Here is an 18632-nt window from a genome sequence, read left to right on the forward strand (position 1 = left end):
TCAGAACATGGTCTGGCAAGACATCAGAAGATGGTCGAAGCAGAATCAGAACATGGGTCTATGGAAGCATCAGAAGAACATGAGATCAGAAGCACTGAAGTTCTGATGGTATCACGCTCAGAAGCACTTCAAGGTCAGAAGATCAGAAGATGCTTTGCACCAAGCTGTTTGACTCTGATGATATTCAAACGTTGTATTCACAAACATCAGATCAGAAGGAAGTACAAGTGGCAAGCTACGCTGACGGACAAAAGGAACGTTAAAAGCTATTATAGGCAACGTCAGTAGACACAGCGTGAACAAGGCTCGAGGTAGTTGACAAAAGCGTATAACATTAAATGCGATGCTGTACGGAACACGCAAAGCATTAAATGCACTCAACGGTCATCTTCTCCAACGCCTATAAATATGAAGTTCTGATGAGAAGCAAGGTTAACGATTCTAAACAAAAACAACGCCTATTAACTTGCTGAAACTCTGTTCTATTCAAAGCTCAGAATCTTCATCTTCATCAAAGCTCACTACATTGCTGTTGTAATATATTAGTGAGATTAAGCTTAAACGATAAGAGAAATATCACAGTTTGTGATTATAGCTTGTAAGAAGCAATTGTAATACTCTTAGAATTGATTACATTAAGTTGTAAGGAACTAGAGTGATCGTGTGGATCAGAATACTCTAGGAAGTCTTAGAGGTTATCTAAGCAGGTTGTAACTAGAGTGATCGTGTGGATCAGAATACTCTAGAAAAGTCTTAGAGGGTATCTAAGCAGTTGTTCCTGGAGTGATCAGTGTGTGATCAGAAGACTCTGGAAGACTTAGTTGCTGACTAAGTGGAGAACCATTGTAATCCGTGCGATTAGTGGATTAAATCCTCAGTTGAGGTAAATCATCTCTGCGGGGGTGGACTGGAGTAGTTTAGTTAACAACGAACCAGGATAAAAATAACTGTGCAATTTATTTTTATCTGTCAAGTTTTTTAAAGCTACACTTATTCAAACCCCCCCTTTCTAAGTGTTTTTCTATCCTTCATATAAGTGGCTTTGGTTTCGTTAAATTGAATGGTATCGGTGTCCATGTAGTTGGGATCGAAAACTTCCCCTATTGGTCGAAGCCCTGTGATAGCGGCTATGTCGAAAAGGGTCGGGGTAATCATCCCACAAGGAAGATGGAAGGTATTATGGGAAGCGTCCCAGAAATATACAGATGCTACTAACATGGTTTGGTTATATTCTAAGCCCGTCTTAGATAATTGGATCAAATCTTAAATTCCTAATTCTTTCCAGAATGAAGCCTTTTTGGTTTCCACCTTAGCCAACCAAGCATAATAAAGTTCAGGATCCTTTGCTAAAGGGATTGATCTAAACACTTTGAGGAAGTTGGTCGCGTAATTCAATCTAATTTTCTCTGGAACTACGGCGGCTTCAGTCGAAGCATCGTCTACATTGGTGGTGTCAGCTAAGATTGGGTTACCCCCTTGGTCTATTTGGTTTTTACTAACTAAGGGCCTAGTTTTATAATAAGCAGGAAAGAATTTGCCCTGAGAAGAACTATTATCCCCAAGTAAAGGACCCATAAAAGCATGAGTTCTTCCAGAAAGAAGAAAATGGATGATTACCTAAGAAGCATAAATAGCACGAGTTTCTTCTAAGTTTGGGTCTGGAATGTATTGCTGATTACCCACCTGTGTAGGGTGTTAAAATTGTTGAACAGGTTGGAGAGCGTTTGAAGTCTCCGATGTAGGGTTTCGGACGGTGGAAGACGCCATGGATGAAGTTGCTTCAAGAAATAGGTTTGAAACCTAAAAGGGTTTTTGTGTGTTTAGATTCTGAAGGATGGAGAACAAGGTTGTGTAATGAGGAAAAAACCCTGAAGGCTAAAGCTTTGGTATTTAAAGGTTTAGTGAAAACTGTTCAAATCTTTTTGAATAAAGGTCAAAAGGGCACACGTCAAAAGCTGATTTAATCTAACGGAGGTCGAACAGTTATTAGCCTTACTCCTAGTATCTAGGAGCAATGATCATAAGTAATGACAAAAACGTGGGGACGCACGTTTTGAGGAGACGTTTTTGAAAATGACAAGACGTTTTGAAAGATAAGTCATAAATGATTATGACGTTAGTCAGATGTCTTGGAACTCTAAAAGGTATGAGTAAAGCGAAATCTCATCATGACAAGAAACGCCTATTTCTCTAGTTTTTCGAAACAGACATTTATTGGGGGCAATTTGTTAGCTCGAGATTTCGATTGAAGAATATGTTTCTTGAAGAATTAGAGTTCGAAGAAAAATGGCTTTCAATGGCCATTCTCGAGAATGTTATTTATGGTGAAGATGCCTAAAATCGAAGCTGAATCGAGATATGTTGTCTTCAAGACTTAAATGTTTTTCTGAAATACGAAAGTACTGAAACTTGTAGTATTTCGTTGCATTCTCACTAAAGAACACGTTGCCACGTATCGGAAAGAGGATTCAGGCGGGAGATTTGAAATTCGAAATATTCTGTATAACTCAACGAGGACAGATGGCGCTTCGGGGATTCGAAACGCATGCATGTGAGCAACGTGGCATTTCGCTAGTGTAGGACCGTTATGGTCGAATTAGTATAAATAAGGGTCTTAGTATCAGGATCCAGTGTGTTCATTATGTACAAATCACTCACAAATAACTCAAGTATCAAGTGTTAAGAGAAAGAGTTCGCTGAGAAATGTACGTATGACACCAACACTTTAAATATGTTTGTATTTCTATTTACAGAATCGAAATGTCTTTAAATTTCCTTTAATTTTTCGTCTAGTCTTTCCTTTGTTTCAAGTTTCTTTATTTTCTTCGATAAGTCTTTACATTCTTGTACTTTACATTTCTGAAATTTACATTTCTTTTACATTTTTTGTCAAAGTTACATTTACGTTTATCACCAGTATATTTTCGGTTGTTCATTTTATTAGTTTATTTTGCAAATTATTTATATGTTCATACCATAACCAAGTTTTCGAAGCAAAACAAAAGACCAACGAACATGAACCAAATTATCTCAAAAGACAACTATTTGACTATGTCCTAGGATCAATCTAGTCGATCATACGAATAACCAAAGTATATTTATAGTTTGAAGGACTAGCGATTGTTTACCGTAAATCACCGTAAACACCAGTTCGGTTTTTAAAACATTTATTCGAATGTTACTAAAATTGATTTATTTATTTCTTGTTCAATTTTTATTTATTTATTCTTTACTATAATGGTGATTTTATTTCATAAAACTTTACTAAATACACTAAAATTACTATGCTTGTCCATTTCTTAAGTCACAAAATGTATTTCTCAACAAATCTAATTATTCTTCTTTACTACTCTCTTTCTGAATTTAAAGAGTTTTTCTCTCTCTATTTCACCGTTGTCTTCCTCTAATAGTTACTTTATGCACCCAGATTTAATTTGTTTCCTATTCTTAATTTGAGATATATTTCATAACCCTTTTTTTATATGTTCCTTTCTTGTTTAAATTTGATGTGTTTTTTTCCCTCTCTCACATCACTCATCCTCTCTGAACAAACCATGTGATAAGCTATGGCCTACAATGGCGGCAGCAAGTTGGAAATAGAAACATGATGTGCAACACTCTTTTAATCATACAATTACTACTTACCTTATCCAAACAATGTTAAAATCATACAATTACTATTTGCCTTAAATGTTCCAACATAAAAACTGGACTCATTTTCCTTTTTTTTCATTTACTTTTTTACTTTTATAATCATGCTAAAAAAAAACTCATCTCCCTTTTTTTTACCATTCTTAATTATTTGTTCTTTATTTATTATATTCTAGTTCCATTTTTCTTCCTCTCACTTCTATTTGTTTTCATATCACTATCCTTCATTTTAATTATAAAATAAATATTTATTTAAAGTATCAAAGTTCTTAGCATTTTGTAATTTGAGGGCGAAAACATTCAAAATTATAAGTTTAAAGATTAAATAGACAAAATTATATATTATTAAAGTTAAAGGACTATAATAAAACAATATATTTTCTTAAAACACCTGTACAATTTTGTAAATCTTGCCCAGCGGTCACGTGTTGTTCTAGTAAAAATCACCATAATAAGAGTAGCTTACATATATTTATGAATAGCATGTGCCTTATTAATCTTCTAATAGCATGTGCTTTTTTTACAGAAAATAAATGATATTAATTCATTCAAATCGATAGAGTATATTGTTGCAATACAAATTCAAAATCGCCAAAAACAAAAAGGATGAATCTGCGAACAAATCCACAGCATCCATGTTAATAGCATAAAACGGTAAATTGCATATGCCTACAAATATTAATGTATTGATTGTATTGAGATGTCCGAAATATTCATGCTTCCGGATCTGTAGCGTTGACGATACCAAAGTCATTGATTGAATCTGCACTAGATCGAAACTAATCTTTCAATCTGAAACAAATGAACACCGCACAAAAACGGAAAAACAAAATACCCGCACGAAGACGAGAAATCAAAATACACCACAGAAATATGGGAAATCAAAACAAACGATGACCCACGAAATCACAAAAAAGACAAAAAGAAAAGGTGTGAAAATTACTTATTTAAGTAATAGATAAACAAAAACGATTTGGAGGGGTGATTTTGGATCAAAATTGATCCTAAATCACCCCTCTTTGAGAGAGAGGAAGGAAAAAGAAGAAAAGTGACGGCTAGGGTAGAAGAGGAGGAGAGCTTCTTCTAAAGAAAGTCTTTGTTTACAATAGCATGTGCCTTATTAATTTGCAGTCTCTTATAATTGGGGCGTTCACAAACCGGCCCAATAAAAAATCGTAAAACTGAATCGAACCAAACCAAAATCGTAAAAATTGTATTTAGTTCGGATGTGTTAAGGTCATCTTCTAACAAAAATTACATGATTTAGTTCGGTTTGTGATTTGTATTTTAAAACCGAACTAAAATAAATCAAACCGCATTATATTACAAAATCTTACTAATCAATATATATTTTTAATTTTTATAGAGAAATCAACAAGTATTATTGTGTGTATATTTTATCATATTCTTTTATAAAATATTTATTTTAATTTACCTATCAACAAAAATAAAAAATTATAATACCAATTATTCATTTAAAAATACTTAATAATATATATTTTATTGTATTCTTTGTATGATATTTATTTAAAAATACAACTTCATGTATATAATTTTTTAGATTTAAGATAAACTTGTAAGACCGAATTTTATATATATCAAATTTTAAATTTATTTAATAATTATAAGTTTTTTTATCGAAATCTATGAATGATAAAACACAAAATTATAATTTTTAAATATGTAAGTATGGTTCAATATTTTTTTTTTTTAAAAACCTAATCAACCGAACCAGTCCAAATCCCATTAATTTGATTTGGTTTTATTTTTAAAAGTCAACCGAACCAAACTAAACCGCAAATTTTTTTCTCTTACAATTTAAATGATTTTTAATGTCAAAACCGCTCAAACCACATTACACCCCTATTTTATCACATGCTCACGGCTTTATATCTATTTTGATATAATAATATATTTAATAAAAGAAGCATATCAGATTTGTTTTCTAAACGATGGAAACTTATATTTTGCCCTATATATATTGCAGAGTTTTGTAGTTCAACATCACATATCCTCTCCTCTCTCTTTAAAATTGTCTAGTTTCTCCATTCACCAAAAACTCTTGTTTAGATATATTTATTTTCCCATGTCCCAACTAATCTCAAAAACATGGACTCTGAGCTTAATGTAATTGATATCACTCCTTATCTTGCAATGTCCGGTGAATGTGATGAACAACTGATTGCCCTTTGTTGTGAAGTGAGTTACAATTTGAGGGAAAAGGGAGCACTGCTCTTAAAAGATCCACGATGCACACTAGAAGACAGTGATCGTTTTGTTGCAATGGTGGAGAAGTATTTCTCTAGCTCTCTACAGTTTAAACTCCTCCACCAAAGACCTCAGTTACATTACCAGGTAGTTATTTGTAACACAGCTTTCCTTTCTTTTCTTTTCTTTTCTCCTTTACAATATAGCTAAGAATATAAATGAAATGAGTGTTTGTTTGTAGGTTGGGGTCACACCAGAGGGAATAGAAGTACCCAGAAGCTTGGTGGATGAAGAGATGAAAGAGAAAATGCAAAAAATGTCGGAAGAAAATAGACCAAGTGCTCCTCTTGGTGCTGATCTCAAATGGCGATACTTTTGGAGACCCAACAGCTGTTCTCAATCAGTAATACCTGAAGGTTTTCTTGAATGGGAAGAAACCATGAATTCTTGGGGACAAAAGATGATGGCAGCAATTGAAGTTTGTCATTTGAATAATAATAATTTTATTATCATCATCCTCTATTAACTAGCTTGATTTTTAATTTTGTTAATTCCTTAAATATAGGTGGTTGCTGAAATGGCAGCTATTGGGTATGATCTTCCAAAAGATTCTTTTACTTCTCTTATGAAACAGGTCTCCACTCACATCAATTTGCTTCAAGGAACTTTATAATATATTTGGGCGATTGATTAAATTGCATGTCTTTTTTGTGATGTACTAGGGCCCACATCTGTTAGCTCCAACAGGGAGTGACCTTGAAAAATATGGGAAGGAGGGAACGGTTCTGGCTGGGTATCACTATGACCTTAACTTTCTAACCATACATGGAAGAAGTAATTTTCCTGGCTTAAATGTATGGTTGAAAAATGGAAAAAAGATTGCGGCAAAGGTTCCATTTGGATGTCTTCTTGTTCAAACCGGAAAGCAGGTAACTTAAAAGTAACTTTAATTAATTTCATTTAATCTTATAAATTGTTGATACCCTCTATATTTTCATATCATAACTTTTTAATATAGATGGAGTGGTTAACGGGAGGGGAATGTATGGCAAGCATGCATGAATTGGTGGTGACCAACCACACTATTGAAGCCATCAGTGAAGCCCAGGAGCAAAAACGTTGCTTGTGGAGAGTCTCATCAACAGTGAGAATGATTTTTTAGTGGACTTAATTTGAATGATACCAACATATTATTATATTTATTTTAAAATAATATTGTTTAAATTTTTTTTGCATATAAATTAAGAAATATAAACAAAAATTAAATTTTTTTAATATTTTTATTAATAAACTATTAAATTTTTTTGCAGTAGTTAAATGATACAAATGAATAATAATAATTAATTTGTTTCATTTATTTTAAAACAAATATTATTTGTAAGGTGGTGTCTAAGGGGATGGTTCAATTAAGTCTCTCACCGGTAATTAAATATCTTGTAGTATTTAATGGAAAGGATGATTGATGGTGAAGGAGAAGCAGTTTTGTCAAAAAAAATAAAAATAAAAAGCATAAAATTGCAAGTGATGGTGGGAGTTGTTAAATTCATCCAACCACAGATAAATCCTAGCATAATGAAATGGAAAAGAATTATTAAAAAATTAATTTTAAAAAAAATGTGAAAACAATATTGTGTCACGTGTGATAGTGTCTAAATATTCTATTTTTTATTTATGATATGATTTTTAGGTCGAGACTTAATTAATTTTTTTTTTTATATAGTTGTTTGCTCACATAGCTTCTCATCAAATTCTCAAGCCGTTGGGATATTTTGAGAGATCACCGTTGGCAATCAAATATCCACCAATCATTGCAGGAGAGTACGTTGAACAAGAGCTTGGAGTAATAAATGTTAAGGCAAATAATTAATTTTTATTATTTATAATTGTATTAAAAAACTCTGTACAGGAGAAGAAGATGAAAATTAGTAACTTGATGTGAAAGTTACCATTATTGATCTTAGCGTTAATGTTTTGCCTTAGTTGTACTTGTTGTATAAGTTACTCGGTTTCTATTTTGGTTAGTTAGAATGTTTGTTGGGTTGTTATCTCTCTCTAACCAACTTGTAATTATTGAAGAGTAATTCAATATTCAGAAGTTGTGATGTGGGTTGATCTCCTGATGGTTACTCAGAAGATGTCGTTGACCAGAAGATGTTATCTTTTGGGTCCCACTAGCTTAGCTGTTTAGTAGTAAGGGTACTTTAGTATTTTGTAGTACTGTTTGTACCTTAGACTTGTTCACTAAGTTTACTGTTTTAGGGCTTATGTGGCAAGATTTTCTTTTCTTATAAATAGCCTTGTAATAGCTATCATTAATAATAGAATACAATTTTTATTCTCTCATCCCTTTTTGCGCCGTTATTCCTTTATTCTCTTTGTCACCATCTTTATTCATTGTGCACCAACAATTGGTATCAGAGCCTGGTTCCAAACACAGGGAAACACGAGTGAACGTGAGTTTGTGTGACTGTGTGATTGATTTTGTTTCTGGGAAACAAAGTTGTGTTGAATCACATTTTTCTTGATTGTTTGTGGGTTGGGAAACACTGTGTGAGTGTGAGTGAAATCTGTTTTTGTCTGCACAAGTTTAAAGATGAGTGGAAGCAACTTGAATACCAAACTTCCAGTTCTTGATGGTAAAAACTGGAATAGATGGATGATTCAAATGCGTGTATTATTTGGTGCTCAAGATGTTCTAGATCTTGTCACTGGAGGATATATTCCGGTTGCAGCGGATGCAACGGAAGAACAAAGAGAAGCGCAGAGAGAGACGAAGAAGAGAGACCAAAAGGCGTTGTTCTTCATCCATCAGTGTGTGGATGTGAATGTGTTTGAGAAGATTGTTGATTCTATGACGTCAAAGGAGGCGTGGGATATACTGGTCAGGTGTTACGGTGGTGACGTATCAGTGAAGAAGGTGAAGCTTCAATCCCTGAGAAAGCAATATGAGAATCTCAACATGAAGAACAATGAGAAAGTCTCTGAGTATATCTCTAGAGTGATTGTGATCACTAATGAGATGAAGTCTTGTGGAGAAACTCTTTCTGAACAAGTAATCATAGAGAAGATATTGAGGTCACTTACTCCTCAATTTGATTATATTGTTGTATCCATTGAACATTCTAAAAATCTGGAAACCATGAGAATAGAAGAGTTGCAAAGCAGTTTAGAAGCACAAGAGTTGCGTCTTACTGAGAGAACTTCTGAGAGAGAAGTTGAGCAAGCTCTGAAGGCTTCTTTTGTCAAGAAGGACCAGAAGCATAGACGTGGTGATAGATTCCAGAAGGAAGCCTCAACTTCTGATGATAAGAGATATCAGAAGGGAAAGGATAAGAAGAAAGTTCAATGTTACTGTTGCAAACAGTTTGGCCATTTTGCTAGAGACTGTTTGGCAAACAAAGGAAGGAGATCAGAAGAAGCAAATATAGCCAGAGGAGGATCAGATGATGAACCTGTGCTATTGATGGCTTCAGAGTCGGACAAAAGATGTTCGTCAGAATGGTGGTATATGGACACTGGGTGTTCAAATCACTTGACTGGAAACAAACAATGGCTGATAGACTTTGACTCTGAAAGGAGGACAAAGATCAGATGTGCTGATGATAAGTACCTATATGCAGAAGGTATGGGAAATGTCAAAGCCAAAGTGAAGAATGGAAAGACTGTTCTGATCAAGGATGTTTGGTATGTTCCTGGAATCAGAAGCAATCTGATGAGTGTGGGTCAGCTTATTGAGAAAGGTTTCTCAGTTGTTATGAAGAACAACCTCTTGAAGTTGTATGATTCCAATCAGAAGTTGATTATGAAATCTGAACAGGGAATCAACAGAACATTCAAGGTGAATGTAGAAACAGCTGAAACAGAGTGTCTGAGTGTTGAAGGCTCAGAAGGTGATAGTAAGCTGTGGCACAAGAGGTTGGGGCACTTGAACTATAGAAGTCTGGGGCATCTAAGTTCTAAGAAGCTCGTACGTGGCATTCCTAAGATTGTAAAGCCTGAGAAGTCATGTGAGGTATGCATGAAAGGCAAACAACCCAGATTGCCATTTGTATCAGAAGTTTCTCCAAGAGGAAAGCATGCTCTGGGAGTATTGCACTCTGATGTGTGTGGACCATTTCCAGAACCTTCACTTGGAGGAAATAGGTATTTTGTGTCTTTTGTGGATGAGTTCACAAGAATGACGTGGGTAACTCTCATTAAGTTTAAGAATGAGGTGTTTACAGAAATCCAGAAGTTCAAGGTGAAGGCTGAGAAGCAGAGTGGTCAGAAGATAAAGATTCTCAGAACGGATGGTGGAGGCGAGTATAACTCTACAGAATTCCAGAAGTTCTGTGATGATAATGGAATTGAGCATGAAGTTACTGCTCCTTATACTCCTCAACACAATGGTCTTGCTGAACGTAGAAACCGTACTTTGCTTGATATGATGAGAAGTATGCTTAAAGAGAAGAAGCTTCCTCATAATCTATGGGGAGAAGCTGTTGCTACTGCAGCATATGTGCTCAACAGGTGTCCAACGAAGAGGCTGAAGGAAATTGTTCCTTTAGAGAAGTGGACTAAAGCGAAACAGAGTGTTAGTCATCTGAAGGTTTTTGGTTCTGTGTGTTACAAACACGTTCCAGAAGCTAGAAGGAAGAAGCTGGATGATAGAAGCAAAGTGATGTTATTGGTAGGGTACCACAGTACAGGTGCATACAAGCTCTATTGTCCAGAGACTAACAAAGTTGAAGTCAGCAGAGACGTCATTGTGAAGGAATCAGAAGTTTGGGATTGGAGAGAGTCTCAACCAAATTCTGATGTAGAGATAACTTTTGAAGAAAAGTTAGAGTCAGAAGATGAATCTTCTGAAGACGAGTCAGAAGATGAAGCATCTTCTGAAGATGAGTCAGAAGGAGAATCTGATTCTGATCCAGATTCTGGTGGTAGTCATGATTCTGGAAGGGAAAACTCTGAAGACATAGGGTCTGGAGGACAAGCTTCTGGAGATGATCATGGAGGTGGTGACTCAGGAGTAGCTGACTCTGAAGTAGCTCAGCTACCACAAAGAGTCAGAACTATACCAAGAAGGTTTGCAGTTTTTGACATGTTGCACGACACAGAAGTTGACTCAGAAGGAGAGGTCATTCAGTGCGCCATGTTAGTAGATTCTGAACCAGTGAGTATAGAAGAAGCGCTCAAGAAGAAGGTCTGGCTAAATGCCATGAAAGAAGAACTTGAGGCTATAGAAAGAAACAAGACTTGGAAGCTGACAGAACTTCCAAAGAAGAAGAAAGCCATCAGCGTCAGATGGGTTTTCAAGGTAAAGCTGAAGCCAGATGGATCAGTTGGTAAACACAAAGCGAGGCTAGTGGCTAGAGGTTTTCTTCAGAAACCTGGACTAGATTACTTTGAGGTGTTTGCTCCTGTAGCTAGACATGAAACAATCAGGCTGGTGATTGCGTTAGCTGCGAACAGAGGATGGTCCTTGATGCATCTGGATGTAAAGTCTGCATTTCTGAACGGTCCATTACAAGAGGAGGTATATGTGTCACAACCCCCTGGCTTTGTGAAAAAGAATAAGGAAGGGATGGTGTACAAATTACACAAAGCTCTATATGGACTGAAGCAAGCGCCCTGAGCTTGGAATTTGAAGATTGATTCATTTTTCAAGAAGCAAGGGTTTCAGAAGTGTGAGATGGAATATGGAGTTTATGTGCAACATTCTGGAAGCAATATGATTCTGCTGTGTCTGTATGTTGATGACATATTGCTTACGGGGAGTTGTCTAGAAGATCTGATGAAGTTCAAGAAGGTGCTGATGAATGAGTTTGAGATTACAGACCTTGGGAAAATGTCATATTTTCTAGGGATGGAGATTCTGTACTCAGAAGATGGTATCATTCTGCATCAGTTGAAGTATGAGTTAGAACTTCTGAAGAAATTCAAGTTGGAGAATTGCAAAGCTGCTGTTACACCGTCAGAAGTGAATCAGAAGTTGGACTCTGATTCTGAAGGTGAAGATGTTGATGCTACGGTCTTCAAACAGCTGGTTGGTTCTCTAAGGTATTTGTGTAATACCAGGCCTGATATATGCTATGCAGTTGGATTGGTTAGTAGGTTCATGAGTAAACCTAAGTGGTCCCATTACCAAGCTGCTGTCAGAGTCTTGAGATATGTCAAGGGAACTCTGAAGTTTGGCATATTGTTTCCTTCTGGGAGAAAGGAAGAATCAGATTTATTGAGTTATTCTGATTCTGATTGGTGTGGAGACAGAGTTGATAGAAGGAGTACTTCTGGATATTTCTTCATGTTTCTGGGAGGCCCTATCTCTTGGAGTTCCAAGAAGAAACCTGTTGTTGCTCTATCAACCTGTGTGGCTTCTGAATCTATTAGAAGATCTGAAGATTAGAGTGAAGAAGCCTCTGAAGCTGATGATTGATAACAAGTCTGCAATCAATCTTGCCAAGAATCCGGTGTTACACGGAAGAAGCAAGCATATTGAGACTAAGTATCATTTCTTGAGAAGCCAAGTCCAGAATGGAACATTAGAAGTTGTGCACTGTAGCACTCAGAAGCAAGTGGCAGATGTTCTGACGAAGGCGATCAAGACGGATCAATTTCTGCTCTTGAGGGATGGAATTGGCGTTGTCAGCTTTGAGTGAAGAATATGAATTAAGGGATGGTATTGAAGAGTAATTCAATATTCAGAAGTTGTGATGTGGGCTGATCTCCTGATGGTTACTCAGAAGATGTCGTTGACCAGAAGATGTTATCTTTTGGGTCCCACTAGCTTAGCTGTTTAGTAGTAAGGGTACTTTAATATTTTGTAGTACTGTTTGTACCTTAGACTTGTTCACTAAGTTTACTGTTTTAGGGCTTATGTGGCAAGATTTTCTTTTCTTATAAATAGCCTTGTAATAGCTATCATTAATAATAGAATACAATTTTTATTCTCTCATCCCTTTTTGCGCCGTTATTCCTTTATTCTCTTTGTCACCATCTTTATTCATTGTGCACCAACAGTAATTACCACTAGCATCTATATAAGCTAGTTGGATTTTCTCTCTCAAACTAATGAATCATTTGCTTCTTTCATTCTAAATAGAATTCATTCAATTTTACTTTTATGGTATCGTTGGTTTGTTCTACCATCTCTTCTTCTAGCTCTTGCGTTTGTAATGGCGAGGAACAACAATAACAAAGGTGAAAATTTGAATCCATATGTTGCATTTGTTCCTTACTACATACATCCATCAGGGAATACAACAATAGTTTGTGTCACGCCACAATTAGAAGGGGATTCCAACTACCATAGATGGGCGAAGAGAATGCAACTAGTTCTTGCCTCAAGAACAAATTCAGAAAATTCGTCCACCTGGTTTTATCAATTTGCAAATTCTCCCTCAATTATTTAAAAGAATGAAATTGGCTGATATTATAACAATACTAGGAAGCATATATATCATTATGGGAGAAGTTGATCGTTGAAATGATAATTGATACAACGGAAGTCCAAGATATAAACTCCTTTTCCAAATTGGAATCTTTCAAAGAGGTCTACGGAATTCTATGGATACTTGTACCAATTTTGATTCTTGTCTTGGGAATCATAATAAGTGTAATAGCAATTGTATGGTTAGAAAGAGAAATATTTGCGGGGGTACAACAGCGTATTAGACTTGAATACGCCGGTCCTTTTGGAATTCTTCAAGCTCTAACAGACGGAACAAAACTACTATTCAAAGAGAATCTTATTCCATCTAGGGGAGATATTTGTTTATTCAGTATCGGACCATCCATATCAGTCACATCAATTCTAATAAGTTATTTAGTAATTCCCTTTTGCTATAACTTTGTTTGTTCATGGTTCGATTTTAGTACAAAAGAAGATGATCGTAATTTTGTTGCATAGGAGAGATGCAACAATCTTATGCATTCATGGATGATTAATTTCATGAAATCACAGATTGTGAAAGTGTGTTGTGTACATAAAAAATGTTGTAGTCATTTGGAATGATCTCAAGGAAAGTACAAGAAGATAAAGTTCGTGTAGCTGCTTTGTATCAAGATATCTCGAATTTCAAACAAGGATACGTAAGAGTTTTTGTGTATTTCACTGAAACGTGAGTTATGTGGGAGGAACTTGATCAATTTAGTCACATACCTCAATGTGCTTGTCCACGTGGATGTGTTTGTGCTGTTATGTGCAACGCGAGAACTTTATATAAGGAAGATCAAATAATTCACTATCTCAATACTACAAATAATACATTTCATGACAAAACTTTCATCTCAGCTATTGAAAAACCGAAGTTAAATGACATGGAACATGTAATTTCATGATAAAACTTAATATTTTCCCTGTGTTTTCCCAAAATCGACAAAAAATCTTGCTTTGAGCTTCCATTCTCAAAATCTTGCTTTGACCAAAAAAACGTGTTTATTTCTTATAGATTTTACCATGGATATGTTCCATGGATAGGGGTAGAAATAGGCTAGGCTAGGCTTTATATGGTACTCTAATTATATATCTCTTATTTCAGAAGAAGTTCTAACGTATGTTGAAGTTCAAGCAAAACAAGTACCATCAGAACTTGGACTACATACAAATACTGAAAGAAAATCACGTTGAAGTCTAAAGAAGTTCTAATGAAGAAACTTCTTAAAAGCACCAACCGCTAAAGCATAATTCTGATAGACGTTATCTCTACAAATCCAGAAAGAAGTTTTCTTGAAGAAATACAAAATAAAATACTCTGACAGAAGAAAGATTATCGTTGGAGACGTAATGATTATTAATGGCTAAAAGCATATTTAGTTACAAGTCTCAAGAAGCGTAGAAAGCAACTTTATCAAAGATAACACGCAATCATGAAATGCTGAGCTAGCCTATTATCCAGCATCGGACAAAATCTTCAAAACGCTATAAATAGAAGATCATTTGAAAAGGAAAAAGATAACATGAGAGCGCTCATACATGAAATAAACAATACAAGCAAGATACAAGCAAGCACACTCCAAGAAAATATCTCATACTTGAACACTTATACTGAAAGAAAAAATTATTGTTCAAAGTATCAGTTTAAGTTCATCTTCATTGTACTAAACTTAGTGAAAAATCACAGTTGTGATACAGCTTAAATTAAGAAGCATTTAAGATCACTTGTTAGAAATTTTGTCTGTAATTATTTATTGAGTAACCAAGTTGTGGTTAGGATTTTAAAGAATTCAAAGTTTGTTTTCCCTGAGTAACCAAGTTGTGGTTAAGATTCTCAAGAAGATGTTGGTTGTTGCCTTCGTGGATCGTTGTATTCAGTTTTTAATTAGTGGATTAAGTCCTCGATTAAGAGAGGTGAAATCACCTTGGCGGGTGGATTGGGGTAGTTGAGTTATAACGAACCAAGATAAAAATACTGCGTCTTTTTTATGCCCCTCTGTTGAGGACATATCCTCACATGACCCAAGGACAGTAGGCCATCGTTGTCCTCGACCAGACCTACACATGCGCCAGTAGCAAGACATCTATTATGCCCTTTAGTCAGGGACAAATAACCTTCTACTCACTAGACACCTCCACTGCCCATAAGTGTGTCTCTTCTCGACCCAACGGCTATTTTCGGACAGCCTTCCAGGATTCCTAGTCATACGTATATATTATTGGCAGTCACACATTTTGGGCCTGGATCCTCGATCCAGCCCAAAATCTTGACCTATGGCCAAGCGCTGGGGGCAATATAAAAACATTCTCATTTGAGAGGGTCAGGTAACTCAATTCTTACCTTAAAAACATTCTGTAATACGGTGGGAGAACTGACTTTTTGAAATGTGCATATAGCAAGAGTCGCCACCGACTTTTATTTTATCCAATTTGGAAAGGCAAAAAGAACAGGAAATACCTTTTAAAAAAGACTTGAGTTCGAGGGGTAAGTTATACAAAGGGAAGGTGTAAGCACCCTTTGTATCCATGGTTATCCATGGGCTCTTAATTGCTTAGCTCACTTGTTTGTTTGATTTGTTTGAAACGTGTCGTGTGTGTTTAGAAAAGATTTTTGAAAAAGGACTTTAGCTTGTAAATAAGCGTAGCCTTTTGAATTGATTTGAAAAAGGGGTGTGAAAAGTAATTTGAGTTTGAATAGTGAGTAAGCAGTTAAAAACACCTACCCTAAGTTTAATGTCTTTTTGTTCTTTAAGATTTTCGTTTGAAAGGGCTATCCATACCATAAGGAGGGTAGGTAGTCTTTTCGGGTCATCGAAGGGTCATCGAGAATTATCGTTCGCCATAAGGCTATCCATACCATAAAGAGGGTAGGAAGTCTCAGGAAAGGATGAAATAGTCATTTAGGCAACTAGTGAGGATACCTTAGCATTCGAAGGGACAATCATCATTTTATCGCAGGCAACCTCGAGGGACAAGATCATATAAACCGAAGACAACATCGAAGGGACTTATGATCTTTGATGATGATAATGAACTGAGGGCAACATTGCTAAGGTATCCTCGTATTCGAGGGACTTGACTATTTTTAATCGAAAGGCAGCAATAAGAGGGATTACCTTAAAGGTGCGTGGGTGCAACAACCACGTGATTATATTCAGATATTTTATCTTATAAAGTTAGTGATCTAAATTAATTAACGGGTTATCACTCCCTAAATTACTAACCACGCAGTTAAATAACAGTTATAATTCGCGGAAAATAAAATGCGGAATGTAAAATCCTACGCTATTACAAGGCTTCGGGATAGGGGATTACATAGCCAAAAACCCGGGGAAAAGACAGAAAATAAAAATGCGGGAAATTAAAAGGTAGAAATTAAAAGTCCTAAGCTATTACAAAAAACTTGGCAAGTCTATACACATTTTCTAGAATTTAAATGGCAAAAATAGATAAATAAAATAAATTAAAGGCATGCGACATACACTAGAATAAGAGATGAGAAGAGAAGATCGAGTTGAAAGAAAATAAGGGTTAGAGGTTTTTATGGTGATAAACCCTAAATCTTGAAGGTTAGCCTAATGGGTAAAATAATCCTACAGGGTTAAAAACCTAAACGAATGTTAATGGGCAACACCTATCTAAGGTTAAAAATCTAATTTGGCTAAATTAATTAAAATTATAAAAAAAAGTTAATAAATCCTAAAATTACATTAATTAGCCTAAAAATAAAACCCTAACCCTAATTCATGAAAATGGACAACATCTAGTTAAGGGAGAAAATTTAATTTGGCTAAATTAATTAAAATTATAAAAAAAGTTAATAAATCCAAAAATTAAATTAATTAGCCTAAAAATAATTATTAGCCTAAAAATAAAACCCTAACCCTAATTCATGAAAATGGACAACAGGAGAAAATTTAAGGTTTTGGTTTTTAATTAAATATTAATAATAAAAGAGGGTTAATTAAATGAAAAGAAAAAAAAGGAACAAAATAGAACCAAAAGTAAGAGGCTAAGATTTGATGTGTCAATCCTTTAGGGTGCATCATGGGAAAGTGGCCAACAAAGTGTTTGGCCAAAACAAGGTTAATGGCTAAAGGAAGTACCTGCAAAAAAGGATAATAATAATAATGTTAATAATAAAGATAATAATAATAATAATAATAATAATAATAATAATAATAATAATAATAATAATAATAATAATAATAATAATAATACAAGAAAAGAATTGGGGTTTAAAAATTAAATTATGGACAAAATTACAAATAATTCTATTTGTCCAAATACCAAAAGGTTTTTGGCCAAATACGAATAATCCTGATTTGTTTGGCTTTTGATCAAAAAAACACTTAGGGTACCCCTTGAAGTCAAGAAATAAAGCTCATTCCAATTATTAAAAAAATTTAAAATAAAATCATGATAGTGACGGAATTCATGATTGTTGTTCATTGATACCGTAAAATTAATTTACACTATCCTATCATGTAAATTACTTTCTAATATAATTTCCCTCTCAAATAGCATATAGATTACTTTGAAAAGTTGTTGGATATATGATAAACTCTTTTCTTAGAAGATATTAACTTACAATTTTGCTCAATAAAGCTCATAAAAATTAGATGAAACTAAAGGCAAGTATATCTTAATCTTAATCTTAATCTTATATATAAATGCAAGGTTGTCATGATGGCAACCCTAGCCACATGTCAACCTAATAGCAACTCTAAGCCCAAACCCTAATTCTAAATTTACTAATTTGACCTCACACCCTAATTTTAACTTTACTAATTTAACCCTACATTAAGAATAAATATAATAACAATAATCATAATACCATTATTAATAATAATCATAATATTAATAACAAAAATAATATTAATAATAATGTAAATAAATAATAAGTAATATATATTTATCGCCACAATCTTAAATCTATTAGTTTTTAATTGACAAAATATAAATAATTATAATAATAATCATAACAATAATAATAATAATAATTAAAATAATAATAATTATAACAAAAATAATATTAATAATTATTATTAATATTAATAATATAATAATAATAATTAAAATAATACTAAACATAACAAAAATACAAAATATAAATAATTAAAATAATAATCATAATAACAACAATAATAATAATAATTAAAATAATAATAATCATAACAAAAATAATATTAATAATTATTATTAATATTAATAATATAATAATAATAATTAAAATAATACTAATCGTAACAAAAATAATATTAATAATAGTTATTAATGTTATTAATAATAATAATAATAATAAAAGTAATAATAATAATAATAATAATAATAATAATAATAATAATAATAATAA

General features: G+C 34.1%; 1 protein-coding gene across 1 annotated transcript; it reads left to right on the plus strand.

Moving 5' to 3' along the window:
• The first annotated feature begins 5670 nt into the window (after nt 1-5670).
• LOC131631457 (uncharacterized) lies at nt 5671-7940 on the plus strand. The gene is made up of 6 exons (XM_058902252.1): nt 5671-6006; nt 6101-6337; nt 6425-6493; nt 6582-6788; nt 6878-7003; nt 7580-7940. The coding sequence occupies exons 1-6, from the start codon at nt 5761-5763 to the stop codon at nt 7724-7726; spliced, it is 1032 nt and encodes a 343-aa protein (XP_058758235.1). The 5' UTR covers nt 5671-5760; the 3' UTR covers nt 7727-7940.
• Nucleotides 7941-18632: the final 10692 nt, after the last annotated feature.

This window comes from Vicia villosa, unplaced genomic scaffold, assembly GCF_029867415.1.
Source record: "Vicia villosa cultivar HV-30 ecotype Madison, WI unplaced genomic scaffold, Vvil1.0 ctg.000828F_1_1, whole genome shotgun sequence".
Classification (NCBI taxonomy): domain Eukaryota; kingdom Viridiplantae; phylum Streptophyta; class Magnoliopsida; order Fabales; family Fabaceae; genus Vicia; species Vicia villosa.